This window comes from Phyllobates terribilis, unplaced genomic scaffold (assembly GCF_046119375.1).
Source record: "Phyllobates terribilis strain yellow unplaced genomic scaffold, ASM4611937v1 Scaffold_2__4_contigs__length_985480577, whole genome shotgun sequence".
Taxonomy (NCBI): Eukaryota; Metazoa; Chordata; class Amphibia; order Anura; family Dendrobatidae; genus Phyllobates; species Phyllobates terribilis.
Genome location: NW_027362762.1, coordinates 136,142,689 through 136,166,183, shown reverse-complemented (window position 1 = coordinate 136,166,183; position 23,495 = coordinate 136,142,689). Strand labels below are relative to the sequence as shown.

Here is a 23,495-nt window from a genome sequence, read left to right as displayed (position 1 = left end):
TTTGGGGTCCATTTTTTCTGGCTGCCCTTGTGAAAATTAAAAATTTGAGGCTAAAGTAGCAGTTTTGTGTTAAAAATGTGTTTTTTTATTTTCACCCTTCAACATTATAAAATTGTGTGAAGCCCCTGGGGGTTCAAGGTGCTCACCACACATCTAGATAAGTTCCTTGAGGGGTCTAGTTTCCAAAATGGGGTGACTTGTTGGGGGTTTCCTCTGTTTAGGCACCTCAGGGGCTCTCCAAATGCAACATGGCGTCCTCTATCGATTCCAGTCAAATTTCCATTCCAAAAGTCAAATGGCGCTCCTTACCTTCCGAGCCATGCCGTGCGCCCAAACAGTGGCTTTGCACCACATATGGGGTATCAGCGTGCTCAGGAGAAATTGCACAACACATTTTGGGGTCTATTTTTTCTGGCTGCCCTTGTGAAAATTAAAAATTTGAGGCTAAAGTAGCAGTTTTGTGAAAAAAAGTTAAATGTTCATTGTTTTCTTCCACATTCCAAAAATTCCTGTGAAGCACCTGAAGGGTTAATAAACTTCTTGAATGTGGTTTTGAGCACCTTGAGGGGTGCAGTTTTTAGAATGGTATCACTTTTGGGTATTTTCTGTCATAAAGGCTCCTCAAAGTCACTTCAAATAAGATGTGGTCCCTAAAAAAATGTTTTTGTAAATTTTGTTGTAAAAATGAGAAATCGCTGGTCAACTTTTAACCCTTATAGCTTCCTAACAGAAAAAAATTTTGGTTCCAAAATTGTGCTGATGTGAAGTAGACATGTGGGAAATGTTATTCATTAACTATTTTGTGTGATATATCTCTCTGATTAAAGGGCATGAAAATTCAAAGTTTGAAAATTGCAAAATTTTCAAAATTTTCGCCAAATTTCCATTTTTTTCACAAATAAACGCAAGTGATATCGAAGAAATTTTACCACTATCATGAAGTACAATATGTCACAAAAAAACAATCTCAGAATCAGGGGGATCCGTTGAAGCGTTCCAGAGTAATTACCTCATAAAGTGACAGTGGTCAGAATTGAAAAAATTGGCCCGGTCACGAAGGCAAAAACAGGCTCTGGCGCGAAGTGGTTAAGCAAATAATGAGGATTAAGATCTAAAAAAAAATTATTCCTGGCCCGAGACCTGGGCCTATTACTAGAAATATCTAACAGCAGCAGCAGACAGAACTGGAATGGAGCCTCTTGTCCTATGTGCACTGCAGTCTGCAACATACCCTGCCTGCCTGCCTATATACACTGCCTGCCTGATATCTCTGCAGATGGATTAGTCCTCAGAAGGACTGTTAGTTGAGATGGATATGTGCCTCTAATATAGTTTGGTACACCTACACTGACTAGAAACAAGCAAATCTCTCCCTAGCTCAGCAGGACCTGTCCCTACACAGTCTGATTCCGGAGTGACTATGACGAGCATGGCGGCGCCAGGTGTGATATAGACCTGATGACGCTGTGTGGCCAGCCAATCACTGTAATGACACAACCAACATGGTTACAGTGAGTGGCAGGCAATCCCTGCATGTTCATTGGTGCTCTAAAGAGCGCCAAACATGCAGGGAGGAGACCCGAGCTCCCGCCGAGCATCCACGGAAATACTCGGCGAGAGCTGAGCATCTCAAGCAGTGAGATGCTCGGGCGAGCACCGAGCAGTAGCGAACATGCTCGCTCATCACTACTTCTCACTAAATTAGAATATCATCAAAAAGTTAGTTTATTTCAGTTCTTCAATACAAAAAGTGAAACTCATATATTATATAGAGTCATTACAAACAGAGTGATCTATTTCAAGTGTTTATTTCTGTTAATGTTGATGATTATGGCTAACAGCCAATGAAAACACAAAAGTCATTATCTCAGTAAATTAGAATAATTAGCAACAAACATCTGCAAAGGCTTCCTAAGCATTTAAAAAGTTCCCTTAGCCTGTTTCAATAGGCTCCACAATCATGGGGAAGACTGCTGACTTGACAGATGTCCAGAAGGCAGTCATTGACACACAGAAGCTGGCTGTTCACAGAGTGCTGTATCCAAGCATATTAATGGAAAGTTGAGTGGAAGGAAAAAGTGTGGTAGAAAAAGGTGCACAAGCAACCGGGATAACCACAGCCTTGAAAGGATTGTTAAGAAAAGGCCATTCAAAAATTTGGGGGAGATTCACAAGGAGTGGACTGCTGCTAGTGTCATTGCTTCAAGAGCCAGTACACACAGACGTATCCAGGACATGGGCTACAAGTGTCGCATTCCTTGTGTCAAGCCACTCATGACCAATAGACAACGCCAGAAGCGTCTTACCTGGGCCAAGGAGAAAAAGACCTGGACTGTTGATCAGTGGTCCAAGGTGTTGTTTTTAGATGAAAGTAAATTTTGCATTTCATTTGGAAATCAAGGTCCCAGAGTCTGGAGGAAGAGTGGAGAGGCCACAATCCAAGCTGCTTGAAGTCTAGTCTGAAGTTTCCACAATCAGTGATGGTTTGGAGAACCATGTCATCTGCTGGTGTAGGTCCACTGTGTTTTATCAAGACCAAAGTCAGTGCAGCCGTCTACCAGGACATTTTAGAGCACTTCATGCTTCCCTCTGCCGATAAGCTTTTTAGAGATGAAAATGTCATTCTTTAGCAGGACTTTGCACCTGTCCACACTGCCAAAAGTACCAATACCTGGTTTAAAAACAACAGTATCACTGTGCTTGATTGGCCAGCAAACTCGCCTGACCTTAAACCCATAGAGAATTTATGGGGTATTGTCAAGAGGAAGATGAGACACCAGACCCAACAATGCAGACGAGCTGAAGGCTGCTATCAAAGCAACCTGGGCTTCCATAACACCTCAGCAGTGCCACAGGCTGATCGCCTCCATGCCACGCCGCACTGATTGCAAACAGAGCCCCGACCAATTATTGAGTGCATTTACTGAACATACATTTCAGTAGGCCAACATTTCGGATTTTAAAAACATTTTTCAAGCTGTTGTTATAAAGTATTCTAATTTACTGAGATGATGACTTTTGTGTTTTCATTGGCTGTAAGCCATAATCATCAACATTACCAGAAATAAACACTTGAAATAGATCACTCTGTTTGTAATGACTCTATATAATATACGAGTTTCACTTTTTGTATTGAAGAACTGAAATAAATTAACTTTTTGATGATATTCTAATTTAGTGAGATGCACCTGTATATAAATACATTTTTAGAGAATATAGTGTAAACAGTGCATTAGTCCATTGACTGTATATGCTAGAAAATGCAAGATGTACCACACTGATAGCCAAGGCCTGGCATAAAGTCACTTCTGGCTCCATTGTGTTTCCATATGCAATTAGCTGCATCCAATTTAATTATACAAATAAGTTCTAGTCTTGTTGCTTTTACCGCAGGAGAGTTGTCATTAGATTCAGCTTTTAACTTGTTCATTTCCAGATGGCATAGTTTCAAATAAATATTTCTAATAATGTACAAAAGCAAAAAACTGAACTAGAATAGTTTGAATACATGCAACGCATAGGAGCATGTTCACACTGTGGAAATTTAACAGACAACACCTAAGATGGAGACAAAATTAACATATACCCTGCTGTAAGTATGTATATGCACTATTACTATTTACTTACTTACTTACAGCAGGGTATATGTTCATTTTGTCTCCATCTTAGGTTTTGTCTAATAATTTTTGACAGTTTTGACAGTCATATTCCTGTTATCCAGGAGGAGAAACCAAGGATACTTTACCTCCTTTACCATAGACCATAAAATCAGCATCTTATGCCATGTGTACACTTCTGTGTGTTTTCCTTGTCTTGCTCGTTATCTTAGTCCATGGGCACACAGCTAACTGGTACAAAAGTTCAATAAAGGTTGCTGGTTGCTGGGCATGAATATCGGTACACAGTGTTTCTGAGAAGCTATTATAAAACAGCTGTAGCAACCTTATAAAAAGTACATTTTCCTACTATTATTTTTCATTTTCTCTATTGTTCTTGGTTATTATGAATACTCTGTTCTCATTACAGGCTCCGTGTGAGGGTGTGAGAGGGCACCCAGCAGGTATGAGCTACACAGCTAACATTCTCCCCCACCATGCGGTACGTGGAGCATTTGAAGACTTCACATGCTGAGACCATGTCCTGAAACAGTCAAGAGAGCAAAATCATCATCTGAAAGTAGCAAGAGTTTGTGAGAAACGGAGAAGAGATCACAAGAGCCTTGGCGAAAATCTATATAACCAAAAATGGCATCACCTTAACTATAAAGAGTGTGAATCTGTTCTGTGTGAGAGAACATGGCCTAATGAGCGGTGCGAGAATGAGTGAGAGACTATCACAACCTCCTCATGCCTGTGTTAAAAGAAACAAGTTGTACTAATGATGGCATAGAGCAATTGAAGACCCCTATATAATTATACTTACGAGGGATCCAGTAACTGAAAGCCTGACATCTTCAAAAAAATATTTTAAAAAAACATATTTCTGCAGACCAGTGACTACTCATAATGAAGAGCACCACTAAAAACAGTACAATACATTCAACATCAGCCAAGAAAAAGGCATTCTGTCCTCCAGAAAAAACTGAAGACGGAAAAGGCATATATGAGTAGTAATGAACGGCATAGGATCTTGCATACGACAATATCGGATGCCATCAGACTGGGCAGTACATGTTTAGTCTAGCTGAAGTCAAGAGAAAGTGGGAAAAGTATAAAACCTCTGCCTCAATGACTGAGAAAATATTCAAAAATAATGATGTTAAACACAAAGAAATTACTTCTTGTTGTGGAAGAACAAAATAATAATCTAAAATCCCCCCAAAAATAATTTCTGAAAATTACAGAGTATTATCCTAGCAAGGGACATTAAGATTTAGGTGTGTTCACAGTGTCTAGAAAGGCAATTATAATAGTACATTATAATATGCATATGAAGGTCTTGATTTTCTTCAATTTTATTTTAAAACAAACATGGATCACATTTATGTTGAGGAATAAACATTCCTTTGGGAAAGTATTTAATTTTCCTCTACCAGATCCATACTTGTCGTTATATAAAGAAAGGGAAACTCTGCTTTAAGCTTCACATACATAAATAAGATTTTTGGATGATCCCACTGATTTATTCTACTGATTTCTGATTTATAATGTGACTGCCCCTCCAAAGGCAAATGTCAAAGGAAACAAAGATTGGGCTCATTGAACGTTGTTCCGCTGGGAATCAGGGCTGTGGAGTTGGAGTCATGGAGTCGGAGTCCATTTTGGTGGAGTCATATTTGGTATAAAATGGACCAACTCCGACTCCTAAAATATATAATAAATTGGGTACAGTAGTACAGTGCAGGATGTGCTGTAAATGTTTTCATAGGAATTAGGGAAAGTTATGAAATGTCCTCTGAATGTCTGTTCTATTCCTGATCTAAGGATCTCGGCTTTTACTTGAGATGAATCTGTGCTACACTTTATGTACACGCTCAGTAGTGAGGTCGTGCTGTGGAGTCGGAGTCGGGGAAATTGAGGAGTCGGAGGTTTGGCTTACCAACTCCACAGCCCTCCTGAGAAACAAGCCACCATGTGAAGTATCTAGCAGTAACTTAAGGTTATTTACATGGACCGATTGGTGGCACAATACGACTGCCGATCGGTAAACTTTAACCGATCAGTGGTTGTTTAAATGCCTGTTTGTAGAGGCAGACCATAGCAAACAATGCACACTGAGCAATCTAGTGTAGGCTGCCATGGTTCTCGGCAGTGCGAGTCCTTTTTAGGCAAGATGATGCGCCGTCGAAAATGATGATCTTTTGCACTGCATAAAAGATCATTTCACCCAATGAATGGTTTTGCTCATTCATCGGGTGATTTACAGCCTGTTTGCACTGCAATACACTCTTGAAAAGAGAGTTTTTAACAGCACTTGCTCATGATTATCTTGCAGTGTAAATGCAGCTTAAGTCTCCTCTGTTCATTGAAATAAACATGCACGCTTGGCCAAGCTCAGCATGCTTGTTTATTGGGAGGTGGGGGAGATATCTATTGTAGGGGTCCAGTGAGAAGAAAAAAAGAAAAAAAAGGTACAAGAATGTATTGTACAACACAGATGTATCTACAGTGCATTGTGAAAGTATTTGGCCCCCTTGAATTTTTCTACCTTTTGTCACATTTCTGGCTTCAAACATAAAGATATAAAATTCAAATTTTTGGGGGAAGAATCAACAACAAGTGGGACACAATCGTGAAGTGGAACGAAATTTATTGGATATTTTAAACTTTTTTCACAAATTAAAAACTGAAAAGTGGGGCGTGCAATATTATTCGGCACCTTTACTTTCAGTGCAGCAAACTCACTCCAGAAGTTCAGTGAGGATCTCTGAATGATCCAATGTTGTCCTAAATGACTGGAAATGATAAATAGAATCCACCTGTGTGTAATCAAGTCTCCGTATAAATGCACCTGCTCTGTGATAGTCTCAGGGTTCTGTTTGAAGTACAGAAAGCATCATGAAGACCAAGGAACACACCAGGATACAAAAAGATTTCCCAAGTTTTAAACATCTCAAGGAGCACTGTTCAAGCGATCATATTGAAATAGAAGGAGTATCAGACCACTGCAAATCTACCAAGACCCGGCCGTCCCTCTACACTTTCATCTCGAACAAGAAGAAGACTGATCATGTTCACTCTGGATGAACTGCAGAGATCTACAGCTGAGGTGGGAGAGTCTGTCCATAGGACAACAATCAGTCGTGCACTGTACAAATCTGGCCTTTATGGAAGAGTGGCAAGAAGAAAGCCATTTCTCAAAGATATTCATAAAAAGTCTCGCTTGAAGTTTGCCACAAGCCACCTGGGAGACACACCAAACATGTGGAATAAGGTGCTCTGGTCAGATGAAACCAAAATCGAACTTTTTGGCCACAATGCAAAACGATATTTTTGGCGTAAAAGCAACACAGCTCATCACACTCAAAACACCATCCCCACTGTCAAACATGGTGGTGGCAGCATCATGGTTTGGGCCTGCTTTTTTCAGCAGGAAGATGGTTAAAATTGATGGAAAGATGGACGGAGCCAAATACAGGACCATTCTGGAAGAAAACATGTTGGAGTCTGCAAAAGACCTGAGATTGGAACGTAGATTTATCTTCCAACAAGACAATGATCCCAAACATAAAGCAAAATCTACAATGGAATGGTTCAAAAATAAATGTATCCAGGTGTTAGAATGGCCAAGTCAAAGTCCAGACCTGAATCCAATCGAGAATCTGTGGAAAGAGCTGAAAACTGCTGTTCACAAACGCCCTCCATCCAACCTCAAAGAGCTCGAGCTGTTTTGCAAAGAAGAATGGGCAAGAATTTCAGCCTCTCGATGTGCAGAACTGATAGAGACATACCCCAAGCGACTTGCAGCTGTAATCACAGCAAAAGGTGGCGCTACAAAGTATTAACTCAAGGGGGCCGAATAATATTGCACGCCCCACTTTTCAGTTTATAATTTGTTAAAAAAGTTTAAAATATCCAATAAATTTCGTTCCACTTCACGATTGTATCCCACTTGTTGTTGATTCTTCCCCAAAAAATTTTAATTTTATATCTTTATTTTTAAAGCCAGAAATGTGGCAAAAGGTAGAAAAGTTCAAGGGGGCCAAATACTTTCACAATGCACTGTATCTTCAATTAGATGGTATATAAAATAAATAAAAAAATGGCAGACGTATTGTGTACTTCTCCCCCTCACATAGACATAGACATATCTGTATAGGCATAGGCAGGCTTTGACTGGCCCACAGGAGAACAGGAGAATCCTCCGGTGGGCCCTTGTGCAGGAGTGGCTCACCACCCTCTTATATGAGCAGAATCTTATGAATTTAACAATCAGCCCAATTTATTGCTATAGAATTATGTGAATGAGGATAAAGTCATATTTGAATGTAGCTGAAAAGTGGGGCCCTGAACTAGATGGCACCCCAGTCCGACTCTGTGTATAGGTATATAATGTCTGATATCAATTCTATATATTGTACATTGCATTAAATAATCTGATTCATTTCTATGCAGAAAGATCAGAGCTGTTAAATTATAAAATTTCCCTGAAGATCTCAATATCTACTACTTTATTACAATGGATACTATCTCACTTAGCTTATTTGACTGGCATCGGTGACTCCTGTTATTTAGATATTCAGTGCTCTTTCTGGTCGTATGAGATTTTCTCTTTCTCTCTTGCCGTGCTCTCATTCTCTTGATTTCTCTATTTTGTGGACATGATCTTTCAGACTGACTCTCAATAGAATTTGTAGGATTTCCATGAATGTGAACTCTCCAATAAGGGAAATCTAAGAGCAATGATATGAATGGAGATAAGGAGTGTTGTTTTATTTTGAGAAATGAATAACTTCCAGTTCTCCCAATCCATGGAAAGAGCAGATGATTGTTGTACATGGTGGCCTTTGAGCCTTACCTTCGGGTGCTACAAAAATAAATGACTGCTTCATTATTTAAAAAAAAAAGACTCTTAAAAATGGGAGACGTCATAACTTTCTATGTGTTTACTATCCTTGGTCACATTGATTGTACTATGCGAAGTCATTGTGTACCTTGCTGGAGACCTGATTGTACGAACTCCCAGAAAGCTGAACTAAATATTTCACCTTGGAGGACTGATCACTGTGACCATAATGTGAAGAGACGCTGAACTCGCTGGGGGTATGTGGATACGTAGACCAGCGTCTACAGCTTACAACTGCTGATGCTCAGTGGACTCAAAAAAGATCCTTTGGAAACCTGGAACTTCTCCTGTGACCAGGAATCTTCTATTTGCCTTTATTTATATCATTATTATCACTGGTATCTCCTCACCCCATATACTGAAAAAAGCAAAAATCCTGCGGCATCAGTATTTACAGTTATATGAAAAAGTTTGGGCACCCCTATTAATCTTAAGCTTAATGTTTTATAAAAATTGGTGTTTTTGCAACAGCTATTTCAGTTTGATATATGTAATAACTGTTGGACACAGTAATGTCTCTGCCTTGAAATGAGGTTTATTGTACTAACAGAAAATGTGCAATCTGCATTCAAACAAAATTTGACAGGTGCATAAGTATGGGCACCTCACCAGAAAAGTGACATTAATATTTAGTAGATCCTCCTTTTGCAAAAATAACAGCCTCTAGTCGCTTCCTGTAGCTTTTAATGATTTCCTGGATCCTGGATGAAGGTATTTTTGACCATTCCTCTTTACAAAACAATTCCAGTTCAGTTAAGTTTGATGGTCGCCGAGCATGGACAGCCCTCTTCAAATGATCCCACAGATGTTCAATGATATTCAGGTCTGGGGACTGGGATGGCCATTCCGGAACATTGTAATTGTTCCTCTGCATGAATGCCTGAGTAGATTTGGAGCGGTGTTTTGGATCATTGTCTTGCTGAAAGATCCATCCCCTGCGAAACTTCAACTTTGTCACTGATTCTTGAACATTATTGTCAAGAATCTGCTGATACTGAGTGGAATCCATGCATCCCTCAACTTTAACAAGATTCCCGGTGCCAGCATTGGCCACACAGCCCCAAAGCATGATGTAACCTCCACCAAATTTTACTGTGGGTAGCAAGTGTTTTTCTTGGAATGCTGTGTTTTTTGCCGCCATGCATAACGCCTTTTTGTATGACCAAACAACTCAATCTTGGTTTCATCAGTCCACAGGACCTTCTTCCAAAAAGAAATTGGCTTCTCCAAATGTGCTTTTGCATACCTCAGCCGACTCTGTTTGTGGCGTGCTTGCAGAAACGGCTTCTTTCGCATCACTCTCCCATACAGCTTCTCCTTGTGCAAAGTGCGTTGTATAGTTGACCGATGCACAGTGACACCATCTGCAGCAAGTTGATGCTGCAGCTCTCTGGAGGTGGTCTGAGGATTGTCCTTGACTGATCTCACCATTCTTCTTCTCTGCCTTTCTGATGTTTTTCTTGGCCTGCCACTTCTGGCCTTAACAAGAACTGTCCCTGTGTTCTTCCATTTCCTTACTATATTCCTCACAGTGGAAACTGACAGGTTAAATCTCTGAGACAGCTTTTTGTATCCTTCCCCTGAACAAATATGTTGAATAATCTTTGTTTTCAGATCATTTGACAGTTGTTTTGAGGAGCCCTTGATGCCACTCTTCAGAGGAGATTCAAACAGGAGAACAACTTGCAAGTGGCCACTTTAAGTAGCTTTTCTCATGATTGCATACACCTGGCTATGAAGTTCAAAGCTCAATGAGGTTACAAAACCAAAAAAAGTGCTTTAGTAAGTCAGTAAATAGTAGGTAGGAGTATTTAAAACAAGAAAATTATAAGGGTGCCCATACTTATGCACCTGTCAAATTTTGTTTGAATGCAGATTGCACATTTTCTGTTAGTACAATAAACCTCATTTCAAGGCAGAAACATTATTGTGTCCAACAGTTATTACATATATCAAACTGAAATAGCTGTTGCAAAAACACCAATTTGTATAAAATATTAAGCTTAAGATTAATAGGGGTGCCCAAACTTTTTCATATAACTGTACATATATCCTTTATATAGCTAATTATTACATTTTAATTACAGGATGAAAAAATATCTTAAGTGCAACATAAGGAAAACCCATCTACTGAAACGCATCATGACTTGAGAAAAAGAGGTTGTCTGAGCCTAACCTGGAGCCATGTCTCAAATTATTACAACTGTATTTGTGGCATACTAAATGCATACGATACAAGATCAGTATAAAAATCAAATAAATCATTTCATGTTCATCATAGATTAATCATATTTTCCTTTTGAAATTAGCTGCATAGTAGGAAGTGTAGAGTTTCTTTGGTAATTCTTGAAATGAGAGTGGGCGTAAATCTAAACTGGAATTAAAATGATCATTAAAAATATCCATGCCCATACTGTACCACCATATCTGGACAGAGCAGGTGAGAAAATAGTACATCATTGAGAGGGCCATGATAAAAGGGTTGTATGTAATGTAGACACTCGGCACTCAAGTTAATTTCTCAAAAATTGACAAAATTTTATTCAATCAGGAGTGTTTAGGTAACAACGTTTCGGTCAAATAGACCTTCATTAGAACACTCAGTGTGATTGAGAGATAAGGGAACACTAACAAGCGGTGGATACCGCGTTAGGAAGCCGGGCTAATGAGTACCACTATTATATTATTCTGAAATTATTCCATACATGTGAGGCATTGGGTCCCACTTTTCCCTTATCTCTCAATCACACAGAGTGTTCTGATGAAGGTCTATTTGACCGAAACGTTGTTACCTAAACACTCCTGATTGAATAAAATTTTGACAATTTTTGAGAAATTAACTTGAGTGCCGAGTGTCTACATTACATATCTACTGGCGTTGGACCCTGCTCGTGCACCACCAATAGGACATGCAGTGATTTATTTCCTTATCTACGTACTCCATGATAAAAGGGTTGCCTGGCCATGTGGTGAAAGCGTTCTGAATCATTACACTGTGTGCACCGTAAGCTATCGGGATTCTCCAGTGTCGCTGCCGAGAGCAGACGGTCACTTGCATACTTCCAGCCACATTCCAACTAGACGTGCTGTGTCTCGCTCAATTCACTTGTATACAGAGCAAGGCCGAGCATATCTAGTCGGCATGTGACTGCATGTATGCAAATCGCATACCTGAGGTCCTGTAACTGCCCATTCTCGGGAGCGACACTGGAGTTTCCTGACAGTGTGCTGTGCACGTGCTGTAAGGATTCAGAAGTCTGCAATCACATAGGGTGACTGTAGACTTTCACCACGTAACCAGAAAACCCCTTTAGGCCACGGCTCCACTATCAGTATTTGATCAGTATCTTTTCTCAGGAGTGGGAGCCAAAACCAGGTGAGGAACAATCAGAGAAAAGGTATAATAGAAACAAGTCACCAATTCTGCATTTATCTCCTACTCCTGGTTTTGGCTCCAACTCCTGAGAAAAAATACATATATATATTGTTTTTTAATAATTATCTATATATTTCTACAGAAAATATTTCCCAAGAAGTCATAAAAAACCTCTGTCCATACAAGCCCCAGTTACAGGTGAAGACAGTCACCTGTGGTGACACTTGTTACTGGCAGAACTGATCGGGCTCTGCTGAGACTCAGCAGCTCAGCGATGCAGTGGCTGGCACTCAGCATACATGATCCATGGATTTAAATTGCTTGTGTCTTCTCCCCAGGGCCTTCTAGAATATTCTTTGGAATAAATACCTGTCAGCTTATAGTCAAGGAAGGAGAAAAAGATCAACTAAAGGGAGATACTACATGTGAAGTCCTAATTCCAGTAGTATGTGTATTCTATGCATGCTGGACATTATGCATCCTCACTATTCTGTATAATGCTATTCTCTGGGGGCCCTGACTAGCTTTGTGGATTGTGCAACATAAATTTATTGTTTACAGTCCTTAGAAGGTTAAAGAGAATTTTTCAACACTATTTCACACCACAAACAATTTACACAGGCATGTAGCTTTTTCAAAGACAAGTCCACCAATATCTTTACATGGCCAGTCCGTTCCTCCATTACAGAGAAATCAGCATTTTAATTGTTATGTAAATGAGGTTGAAGAGCTATGGTAGATCTGAAGACTCTGTCACTCCAGCTCTATTCCCTGCCCAGCATCACCTCTTCCTATTTGACTGACTTCTCCTTTGCCTGATGTCACACAGCATATAGGCTTTCAGTCAAGCAGGAGGAGGCAGCGCTGGGCAGGAATAGAGCTGGAGTGACAGAGGTTTCAGAACTACAAAGAGCTTTTTAGCCTCATTTGCATATCAATTCAAATACTGATTTCTCAGTAATGGATGAACGTACTGGCCATGTAAAGGTATTGCTGGACTTGTCTCAGAAAGAACTACACGCATATATAAATAGTTTAGGAGGTGAAATTATGCTGACGGATTCCCTGAAACACCTAGGTTTGTTATTTTATTCTGGTTCCTCAGATGCAAGTTTGCAAAGTGCTCCGAACAGGATAAGTCATTATAACCCCAAGTAATAAAACTGATGTAACTTACTTTACTGTACATGATAGGTTGCCAAAATGATTCCCTCGTCTCTACATCATTTTCTCCGCAGGTATTGGCTGTAGCTGCGCCTTCCAGATTTGTTTCTGTAACCTCTCCCTAACACTAATAGTACTGAGGCAGTAGTATGTGCCGAGTGCATGCAGTGGTCTGCCAGAGCAGGAAATCTGTGAGGTACAGCTTCAGCCAAATAGTTGTATAGCTCTGGGTGATATCAAAGATGGGGGCATAGTTGGCAACTTCTCTAGCCCAGTGAGTTGCAATCATTCAGTTATTTCCTGTGTTAAACAGGACCTAAAGTACCCAGGGCACTTGACAAAGGTGCATGTGGAAAATTGAGATAAAATAGCTAGCCTACATATCTTAAAATGACTGTAGTGATCCATTTTGCTAATTTTCCCAGAGTTTCACTTTAATGACAGCGCTACTTAGATCAGTGGGCCTTTTGGTGAATAGTGTAGGTATCAGTCATTTTTTAAGTGTAGATTCAAATATAAAAAAAAAAAAATGTGACTTATATGTCATGTTTGTTTTATCATCTCAATCCAGCCCAGCATAATGCCAATCCTTATTTCAACCATTGATTTTAGATTCCCTTAAAGGGAATTTGTCATCAGGTTTTTGCTACCTCGTCTGAGAGCAGAATAATGTAGCAAAAGAGACCCTGAATCCAGCAATGTGTCACTTAAATTACTGGGTGCAGTTTTTAGATTTAGCAATGCAGCAGAGCTGAGAAAGCTAACCCCGCCCACACCAGGCTCTGTATATGCATTGTCTATTGACAGTGAGCCGCTTATCACAGGATGGGGCGTGATCTTACGACTTGGCACAAGGACCTAGCCTGGGCAATAATAATGTCCTAGTGATAAAGCCTTTATTGTAAGTAACAGTACACAGCCTAATAAGTGACGCATCACTGAATTCAGTGTTTTAACCTCTACCTCATTCTGTCCTCAGTTTACATAGCAAAAACCTGCTGACAGATTCCTTTTGATCTACAGACAAATATATTAGTTCCAGTCTGTACATGGCTCTAAAGGCAAGTGCAAACCCTTATACAAAAGAATGCACCCTTACCTCAGATCAGGAACATAGCAAATATGCCAACCGATTTTTGACATGCAGACAACCCAAAAACATAAAGACAAGGGACAACCAATAAATAATTTAATTTTAATATTAATTTTTAATGACTTGATCTCTATGAACCACCTAAGATGTAAGTAAACATGTACAGTCTAATTTAGTGGACGGTTCAGCCAGTCACGATACCTAAGGCCACTTTCACCCATCAGTATTTTGCAATAGTATTTGTGAACTAAAATTAGTAGTGGAATCTAGAGAGAAAGGTAAATTGGTAAGGTTTGTAGCTACTTCTGGTTTTAGCTTACAAATAGAGATGCAAAGTAGTGGCCAAAAAGTGGTGAAAAAGTGGCCTAGCGTAGCATCGTCTTTTAATATGGCTCTTAGTGCTTCAATATCCTGTGTGTTTTACCAAAGACTCCAACGACTACATACAATTGCCCTAATCATCCATCTGTCAGTAAGGCTTAGGCCATGCAAACACATGACAATTCACGTAGAACACGTCAAATGCTAAATAAAAAAATCACCCATGTAGGCAACGAGTTCTTTCTACCTCTCACTATACCGGATCAAGATTGAGCATGTGGGTAAACTACCTTCAAAATAAATGCAAAAAAAATCATACGGTACAAAGGAGACCCTCATAGAGTAAATCATCTTCTATACAGACAGTCTAAACCCATACAGAGACATTCATTCTGTTAACATTCAGTAGAAACGTACAGGAATAGCTGTTAGAAATGTCATTTTCTTTTCTTCTTTTCCGCGTGGCCTAAAATAAACAAATTATGAAATTAAAAAAAAAACGTATAAATGAGAAAAAAAAAGTATGTGTTTATGCATGAGAGAGTGTGTCATTTGGGGTTATTTAAAGAGGAGTCTGTTTTTAGTTCATTATTTTATAATTCTTTTTTATATTTTTCCATCATCTATAAATATATTAATAGATAAAAATCAGTGTATATGTATATATATATATGTATAAAATTCAGTGTATATAATCTCGGGATGGGATAGGGGGCGCTGTTCCGTGTTTTCCTGTGGAGAATGTTAACTACACAGGTATATGTATATTACATACAGAGCACAAAATGGCAAAAAAGCAATGTATACTCCTCAGAACTGAATATAAAGAATGATTACTATGGAAAATGCCTGTGTGGATTTTCTTTTTATTCTATGCTACCAAGAATCCTTTGTTGTATAAGATGAGATCTTGCATGTCAGTATTTAAATGTAACCGATATACTTTTAGAGTTGCCATTATCTCTCTGCTTATATTAAAGATGCTATTTTACTCTATTTGCACAGTTTTAAAAGGTAATTCTCTTTCGGGAACATCAGTTGGAGCATCAAACAAAATGAAAGATGTATGAAAAAGTATATAGTCAAGTAATTGTCACGGGTGTGTCGCCACGAAGATCGTCACGATTACACAGCCTGACTTCTCGCAGCTGACTTTTTGGTGCTTTGTGTTTTTCGGCAGTGAGGGAGTTAATTCTCTCTCTCTCTGTGCTAGACGAGGTCCAGCCTCGCCCAGCTGCAATCAATGCTGCTGTAGTGAGACTCCTTCAAATGCCTGCTGGTCTGTTAGGGAAGTGTCGGTGAAAGCATTTCATGCAGACTAACAGAGCGGATCGTGGTATTTGGAGTTTCAGAGATAAGTGCATTTGGAGTGTTTTTTCCCTTCCTCGCTTTATCATTTATCTCGTTTCCCGTTGGTGTTCCCTCTGTTGTAGTTGTGTAGTTTTTGTATGCAAGGTGGTTCTGGTTTTTCCCCATATTCTCGATCGATGCCAGGCCTCTCGGTCAGGGAAGTTTTTTGCAAGCTGTGCATGACGTAAAACTTCAAGTGGGGGTGATACATAAAGAACTGTTGTCTTGCTACGTGTTAGAGGGTCTTCCCACTCCTATAGTGTTGGGCCTTCCTTGGTTAACTAAGCATAACCCGGTTATTAATTGGCAAACCAGAGAGATAAGCCAATGGAGTAAATTCTGTAATAAAAACTGCATGAACACGGTCATCGGTGCGGTTACTCCTTGGGTCTTACCTCCATTTCTGGCGGACTTTGAGGATGTATTCTCGGAGAAAGGGTGTCAGGAACTACCTCCTCATCGCGAGTATGACTGTTCTGTAAAACTGCTCCCTGAGGCCAAGTTACCTAAAGCTAGGTTGTATAACCTTTCTGGTCCTGAGAGGCAGGCCATGAAGGATTATATTTCAGAAAGTCTGGCTAAGGGGCATATTAGACCTTCATCTTCACCGGTGGCTGCGGGGTTCTTCTTTGTTAAGAAGAAAGATGGAGGCCTACGCCCTTGCCTGGATTTCCGTGAACTTACTCGGATTATGGTCCGAGATCCGTATCCGCTCCCACTTATTCCCGATCTCTTTAATCAGATTGTGGGCGCCAAATGGTTCTCTAAGTTGGATCTCAGGGGGGCGTACAATCTGATTAGGATGAAGGAGGGGGATGAGTGGAAGACGGCGTTTAACACTCCGGAGGGGCATTATGAGAACCTTGTCATGCCATTCGGTCTGACTAATGCCCCGGCGGTGTTCCAACACTTTGTTAATGACATTTTTCGCCGCCTGGTGGGACAGTTTGTTGTCATATATCTGGATGATATCTTAATTTACTCGCCGGATCTGGTGTCTCATCAGGAGCACGTTAGGCAGGTGTTACAGATCTTGCGGGATAATAAACTGTATGCCAAATGGGAAAAGTGTGTGTTCGCCGTACAGGAACTCCAGTTTTTAGGCTTCCTGGTTTCAGCGTCCGGTTTTCGTATGGACCCTGGGAAAGTGCGGGCAGTTCTTGAGTGGGATCGGCCAGAGAATCTTAAGGCACTACAACGTTTCCTGGGGTTTGCTAATTATTACCGTAAGTTCATTCGTAATTTCTCGTCCATGGTTAAGCCTCTCACAGACATGACTAAAAAGGGGACGGATTTTTCTAGGTGGTCTGACAAGGCTTATCAAGCATTCTCCTCCTTGAAAAAATGTTTTGCCTCGGCACCCATACTCATTCAACCTGATGCGTCACAGCCATTCATTGTAGAGGTAGACGCTTCCGAGGTAGGGGTGGGAGCAGTATTGTCACAAGGTTCGTCCCCTGGTAAGTGGCATCCGTGCGCCTTTTTCTCTAAAAAATTGTCGTCCGCTGAGAGGAATTACGATGTCGGCAATAGGGAACTCTTGGCCATTAAGTTAGCTTTTGAGGAGTGGCGCCATTTTTTGGAGGGGGCAGTCCATCCGGTCACCGTCATCACCGATCACAAGAACCTGCTATATCTGGAGTCCGCGAAACGTCTGAATCCCAGACAAGCTAGGTGGTCATTGTTTTTTACCAGGTTTAATTTTGTCGTTACATATCGTCCTGGGACAAAAAATATAAAGGCGGATGCCTTATCTCGTAGTTTCCCTGGGGCCGGGAATACGGACGACCCGATTCCTATCCTTCAGGAGGGGGTGGTGGTTTCGGCAGTATGCTCTGAGCTGGAGGAGGAGGTATTGGAGGCTCAGGGGGACGCCCCTGTTGGACCTCCGGGGAGACTGTTTGTTCCAGATCAGTTGCGACAAAAGGTGATCGAGGCACACCATAACTCAGTTTTTGCAGGACACCCGGGGAGTAGAGCAACTGTGGATCTCCTCTCGCGTCGGTTTTGGTGGCCTAACTTACATAAGGAGGTGGTAACTTTTGTCGCGTCCTGTGGGGTTTGTGCGTGCTCTAAGACCTCACATACCCGTCCGTCTGGGGCCCTCTTACCTTTGAAGATCCCGGAGCGTCCTTGGACTCATCTGTCTATGGACTTTATTACGGACCTCCCTCCGTCTTCGGGTAAAACGGTCATACTCGTTGTAGTGGACAGGTTCAGCAAGATGGCACATTTTATCGCTCTTCCGGCTCTCCCTAATGCTAAAACTCTTGCGCAGGTGTTCATTGGGGAGATTGTGAGGCTTCACGGGGTACCCTCCGAGGTAGTGTCTGATCGGGGGTCTCAGTTTGTGTCCAAGTTCTGGAAGGCGTTTTGTGCACGGCGGGGGATGCATTTGTCGTTCTCATCGGCTTTTCATCCTCAGACCAATGGTCAGACGGAACGTATGAACCAGAGCTTGGAGACATATCTCCGGTGTTTTGTGTCAGAGAACCAGGAGGACTGGGCTTCTTTCTTACCTCTGGCAGAGTTTGCTCTTAATAATAGGCGGAGCGAGTCCACTGGTAAGTCCCCGTTTTTTGGGGCATATGGTTTTCACCCCCAGTTTTGTACTTTCAGTAGGGGGGGCTCTTCGGGGGTTCCTGAGGAGGAACGATTTTCCTCATCACTCGCTTCAGTATGGAGAGGGGTGCTGAAGAATCTGAATACTATGGGGAACCGATACAAACGTATGGCTGATAGGAGGAGAGTGTCTGGTCCGGACCTAAGTGTGAACGATCTGGTATGGTTGTCTACCAGGAATATAAAACTTAAGGTTCCCTCCTGGAAACTGGGTCACAGGTTCATCGGGCCGTACAGAATCAGTTCTATTATTAATCCGGTGGCATTCTGTCTTGACCTCCCCCCTACGTTTAAAATTCACAACGTGTTCCACAGATCGTTGCTTAAGAGGTATGTGGCGCCGGTGGTACCGTCACCTTTACCTCCCCCTCCAGTGGTGGTCAAGGGTAACTTGGAGTTCCAGGTATCGAGGGTCATCGATTCACGCTTTAATCGCCGGTCCCTTCAGTACCTGGTTCATTGGAAAGGGTATGGTCCTGAGGAGAGGATGTGGGTTCCTGCGTCGGATATTAACGCAGACCGATTAGTTCGGGCCTTCCACACGACTCACCCGGATAAACCTGGCCCTGAGGGTCCGGAGGCCCCTCGTAGAAGGGGGGGTACTGTCACGGGTGTGTCGCCACGAAGATCGTCACGATTACACAGCCTGACTTCTCGCAGCTGACTTTTTGGTGCTTTGTGTTTTTCGGCAGTGAGGGAGTTAATTCTCTCTCTCTCTGTGCTAGACGAGGTCCAGCCTCGCCCAGCTGCAATCAATGCTGCTGTAGTGAGACTCCTTCAAATGCCTGCTGGTCTGTTAGGGAAGTGTCGGTGAAAGCATTTCATGCAGACTAACAGAGCGGATCGTGGTATTTGGAGTTTCAGAGATAAGTGCATTTGGAGTGTTTTTTCCCTTCCTCGCTTTATCATTTATCTCCTTTCCCGTTGGTGTTCCCTCTGTTGTAGTTGTGTAGTTTTTGTATGCAAGGTGTTTTTGGTTTTTCCCTTGTACTGTCTCGTTCGTCTAAGTACTGTGTGTGGGCATATTATTACTTGTCCCCTTTTGTTGTGATCGGGGTCCTTCTCAGGACTAGATTACTTAGGTGCAGGGATCCTCAGGAGGTAGGGGTTACGCTGGCGGCCTGGACCTCTGTACCTTTAACAGTACCTCCAGGTTGAGGGATTAGTCAGGGCCCCAGCTTAGGGTCAGCTTAGGCCCCCTACCTCCAGTATACAGAGACAGCGTGACAGTAATGTACTGAATATTTAACTCACACCTACCTGAGGAATCCAACAGACTGCAGTGCATGGGGGAATCATGGTTCTCCATGTCCACTAACTCAGATATCAGCTCCAAACTTATTATTATGTTGTCCTAAAAATGCAGTTAATTAGGGGAGCACATGAAGTCCCTATATTTCTCTGATTAAATAGGGCACATTTCTTTCCCTTTCGGATTCCATATACTTCCAAGAGAAAACCTCTGTATGAAAACAGAGACATTCAAAGGTCCGCTATGGCCCATTAGACTTCTACAGAGGCCAAATTTCTTAATATGTGAAGCCATGTCCCTCGTTCAGCCGACTTGTCTTGTCGGAATGATGTTCCCGTCTATAGAATGCAGCATTCTACAGCTAGCAGATGCAGCATTCTACAGCTAGCAAATGCAGCATTCTACAGCTAGCAGATGCAGCATTCTACAGCTAGAAGATGCAGCCTTCTACAGCTAGCAGATGCAGCCTTCTACAACTAGCAGATGCAGCATTCTACAGCTAGCAGATGCAGCCTTCTACAGCTAGCAGATGCAGCCTTCTATAGCTAGCAGATGCAGCATTCTAGAGCTAGCAGATGCAGCCATCTACAGCTAGCAGATGCAGCCTTCTACAGCTAGAAGATTCAGCCTTCTACAGCTAGCAGATGCAGCCTTCTACAGCTAGCAAATGCAGCCTTCTACAGCTAGCAGATGCAGCCTTCTACAACTAGCAGATGCAGCCTTCTACAGCTAGCAGATGAAGCCTTCTACAGCTAGCAGATGCAGCCTTCTACAGCTAGCAGATGCAGCATTCTACAGCTAGCAGATGCAGCCTTCTACAGCTAGCAGATGCAGCCTTCTACAGCTAGCAGATGCAACATTCTACAGCTAGCAGATGCAGCCTTCTACAGCTAGCAGATGCAGCATTCTAGAGCTAGCAGATGCAGCCTTCTACAGCTAGCAGATGCAGCCTTCTACAACTAGCAGATGCAGCCTTCTACAGCTAGCAGATGAAGCCTTCTACAGCTAGCAGATGCAGCCTTCTACAGCTAGCAGATGCAGCCTTCTACAGCTAGCAGATGCAGCATTCTACAGCTAGCAGATGCAGCATTCTACAGCTAGCAGATGCAGCCTTCTACAGCTAGCAGATGCAGCCTTCTACAGCTAGCAAATGCAACCTTCTACAGCTAGCAGATGCAGCCTTCTACAACTAGCAGATGCAGCCTTCTACAGCTAGCAGATGCAGCCATCTACAGCTAGCAGATGCAGCATTCTACAGCTAGCAGATGCAGCCTTCTACAGCTAGCAGATTCAGCCTTCTACAGCTAGAAGATGCAGCCTTCTACAACTAGCAGATGCAGCATTCTACAGCTAGCAGATGCAGCCTTCTACAGCTAGCAGATGCAGCCTTCTACAGCTAGGTAATGCAGCCTTCTACAGCTAGCAGATCCAACCTTCTACAGCTAGCAGATGCAGCCTTCTACAGCTAGCAGATGCAGCATTCTAAAGCTAGCAGATGCAGCATTCTAGAGCTAGCAGATGCAACCTTCTACAGCTAGCAGATGCAGCTTTCTACAGCTAGCAGATGAAGCATTCTGCAGCTAGCAGATGCAGCATTCAACAGCTAGCAGATGCAACCTTCTACAGCTAGCAGATGCAGCATTCGTCAGCTAGCAGATGCAGCATTGTATAGCTAGCAGATGCAGCATTGTATAGCTAGCAGATGCAGCCTTCTACAGCTAGCAGATGCAGCCTTCTACAGCTAGCAGATGCAGCCTTCTACAGCTAGCAGTTGCAGCATTCTACAGCTAGCAGATGCAGCCTTCTACAGCTAGCAGATGCGGCCATCTACAGCTAGCAGATGCAGCATTCTAGAGCTAGCAGATGCAGCCTTCTACAGATAGCAGATGCAGCCTTCTACAGCTAGCAGATACGGCATTCTAAAGCTAGCAGATGCAGCATTCTAGAGCTAGCAGATGCAACCTCCTACAGATAGCAGATGCACCATTCTACAGCTAGCAGATGCAGTGTTCTTCAGCTAGCAGATGCAGCCTTCTACAGCTAGCAGATGCGGCATTCATCAGCTAGCAGATGGAGAATTGATTAGCTAGCAGATGCAGCATTGTACGGCAAGCAAATGCAGCATTCTACAGCTAGCAGATGCAGCCTTTTACAGCTAGAAGATGCAGACTTCTAAAACTAGCAGATGCAGCCTTCTACACCTAGCAGATGCAGCCTTCTACAGCTAGCAGATGCAGCCTCCTACAGCTAGCAGATGCAGCATTCTACAGCTAGCAGATGCAGCCTTCTACAGCTAGCAGATGCAGCCTTCTACAGCTAGCAGATGCAACCTTCTACAGCTAGCAGATGCAGCCTTCTACAGCTAGCAGATGCAGCCTTATACAGCTAGCAGATACAGCATTCTACAGCTAGCAAATGCAGCATTCTGAAGCAAGCAGATGCAGCCTTCTACAGCTAGCAGATGCAGCATTCTAAAGCTAGCAGATGCAGCATTTTAGAGCTAGCAGATGCAGCCTTCTACAGCTAGCAGATGCAGCATTCTACAGCTAGCAGATGCAACCTTCTACAGCTAGCAGATGCAGCATTCGTCAGCTAGCAGATGCAGCATTCGTCAGCTAGCAGATGCAGCACTGTATAGCTACCAGATGCAGCATTGCACATCTAGCAAATGCAGCATTCTACAGCTAGCAGGTGCAGCCTTCAACAGCTAGCAGATGCAGGCTTCTTCAGCTAGCAGATGCAGCATTCTTCAGCTAGCAGATGCAGCCTTCTACAGCTAGCAGATGCAGCCTTCTCTAGCTAGCAGATGCAGCCTTCTACAGCTAGCAGATGAAGTCTCCTACAGCTAGAAGATGCAGCCTTCTACAACTAGCAGATGCAGCCTTCTACACCTAGCAGATGCAGCCTTCTACAGCTAGCAGATGCAGCCTCCTACAGCTAGCAGATGCAGCATTCTACAGCTAGCAGATGCAGCCTTCTACAGCTAGCAGATGCAGCCTTCTACAGCTAGCAGATGCAACCTTCTACAGCTAGCAGATGCAGCCTTCTACAGCTAGCAGATGCAGCCTTATACAGCTAGCAGATACAGCATTCTACAGCTAGCAAATGCAGCATTCTGAAGCTAGCAGATGCAGCCTTCTACAGCTAGCAGATGCAGCATTCTAAAGCTAGCAGATGCAGCATTTTAGAGCTAGCAGATGCAGCCTTCTACAGCTAGCAGATGCAGCATTCTACAGCTAGCAGATGCAACCTTCTACAGCTAGCAGATGCAGCATTCGTCAGCTAGCAGATGCAGCATTCGTCAGCTAGCAGATGCAGCACTGTATAGCTACCAGGTGCAGCATTGCACATCTAGCAAATGCAGCATTCTACAGCTAGCAGGTGCAGCCTTCTACAGCTAGCAGATGCAGGCTTCTTCAGCTAGCAGATGCAGCATTCTTCAGCTAGCAGATGCAGCCTTCTACAGCTAGCAGATGCAGCCTTCTCTAGCTAGCAGATGCAGCCTTCTACAGCTAGCAGATGCAGCCTCCTACAGCTAGAAGATGCAGCCTTCTACAACTAGCAGATGCAGCCTTCTACAGCTAGCAGATGCAGCCTTGTACAGCTAGCAGATGCAGCATTCTACAGCTAGCAGATGCAGCCTTCTACAGCTAGCAGATGCAGCCTTCTACAGCTAGCAGATGCAACCTTCTACATCTAGCAGATGCAGCCTTCTACAGCTAGCAGATGCAGTCTTATACAGCTAGCAGATGCAGCCTTCTACAGCTAGCAAATGCAGCATTCTACAGCTAGCAGATGCAGCCTTCTACAGC

General features: G+C 42.6%; 1 protein-coding gene across 1 annotated transcript in view; it reads left to right on the top strand.

Annotated features, from left to right (window-relative positions):
- ASIC1 (acid sensing ion channel subunit 1) overlaps window positions 1–7,529 on the top strand; it is a 457,916-nt gene extending 450,387 nt beyond the window's left edge. The window contains exon 12 of the mRNA XM_073662834.1: window positions 4,027–7,529. Coding sequence (XP_073518935.1) covers window positions 4,027–4,131 — 105 coding nt within the window. The 3' untranslated portion in view covers window positions 4,132–7,529. The remainder of the gene's footprint in view (window positions 1–4,026) is intronic.
- Window positions 7,530–23,495: the final 15,966 nt, after the last annotated feature.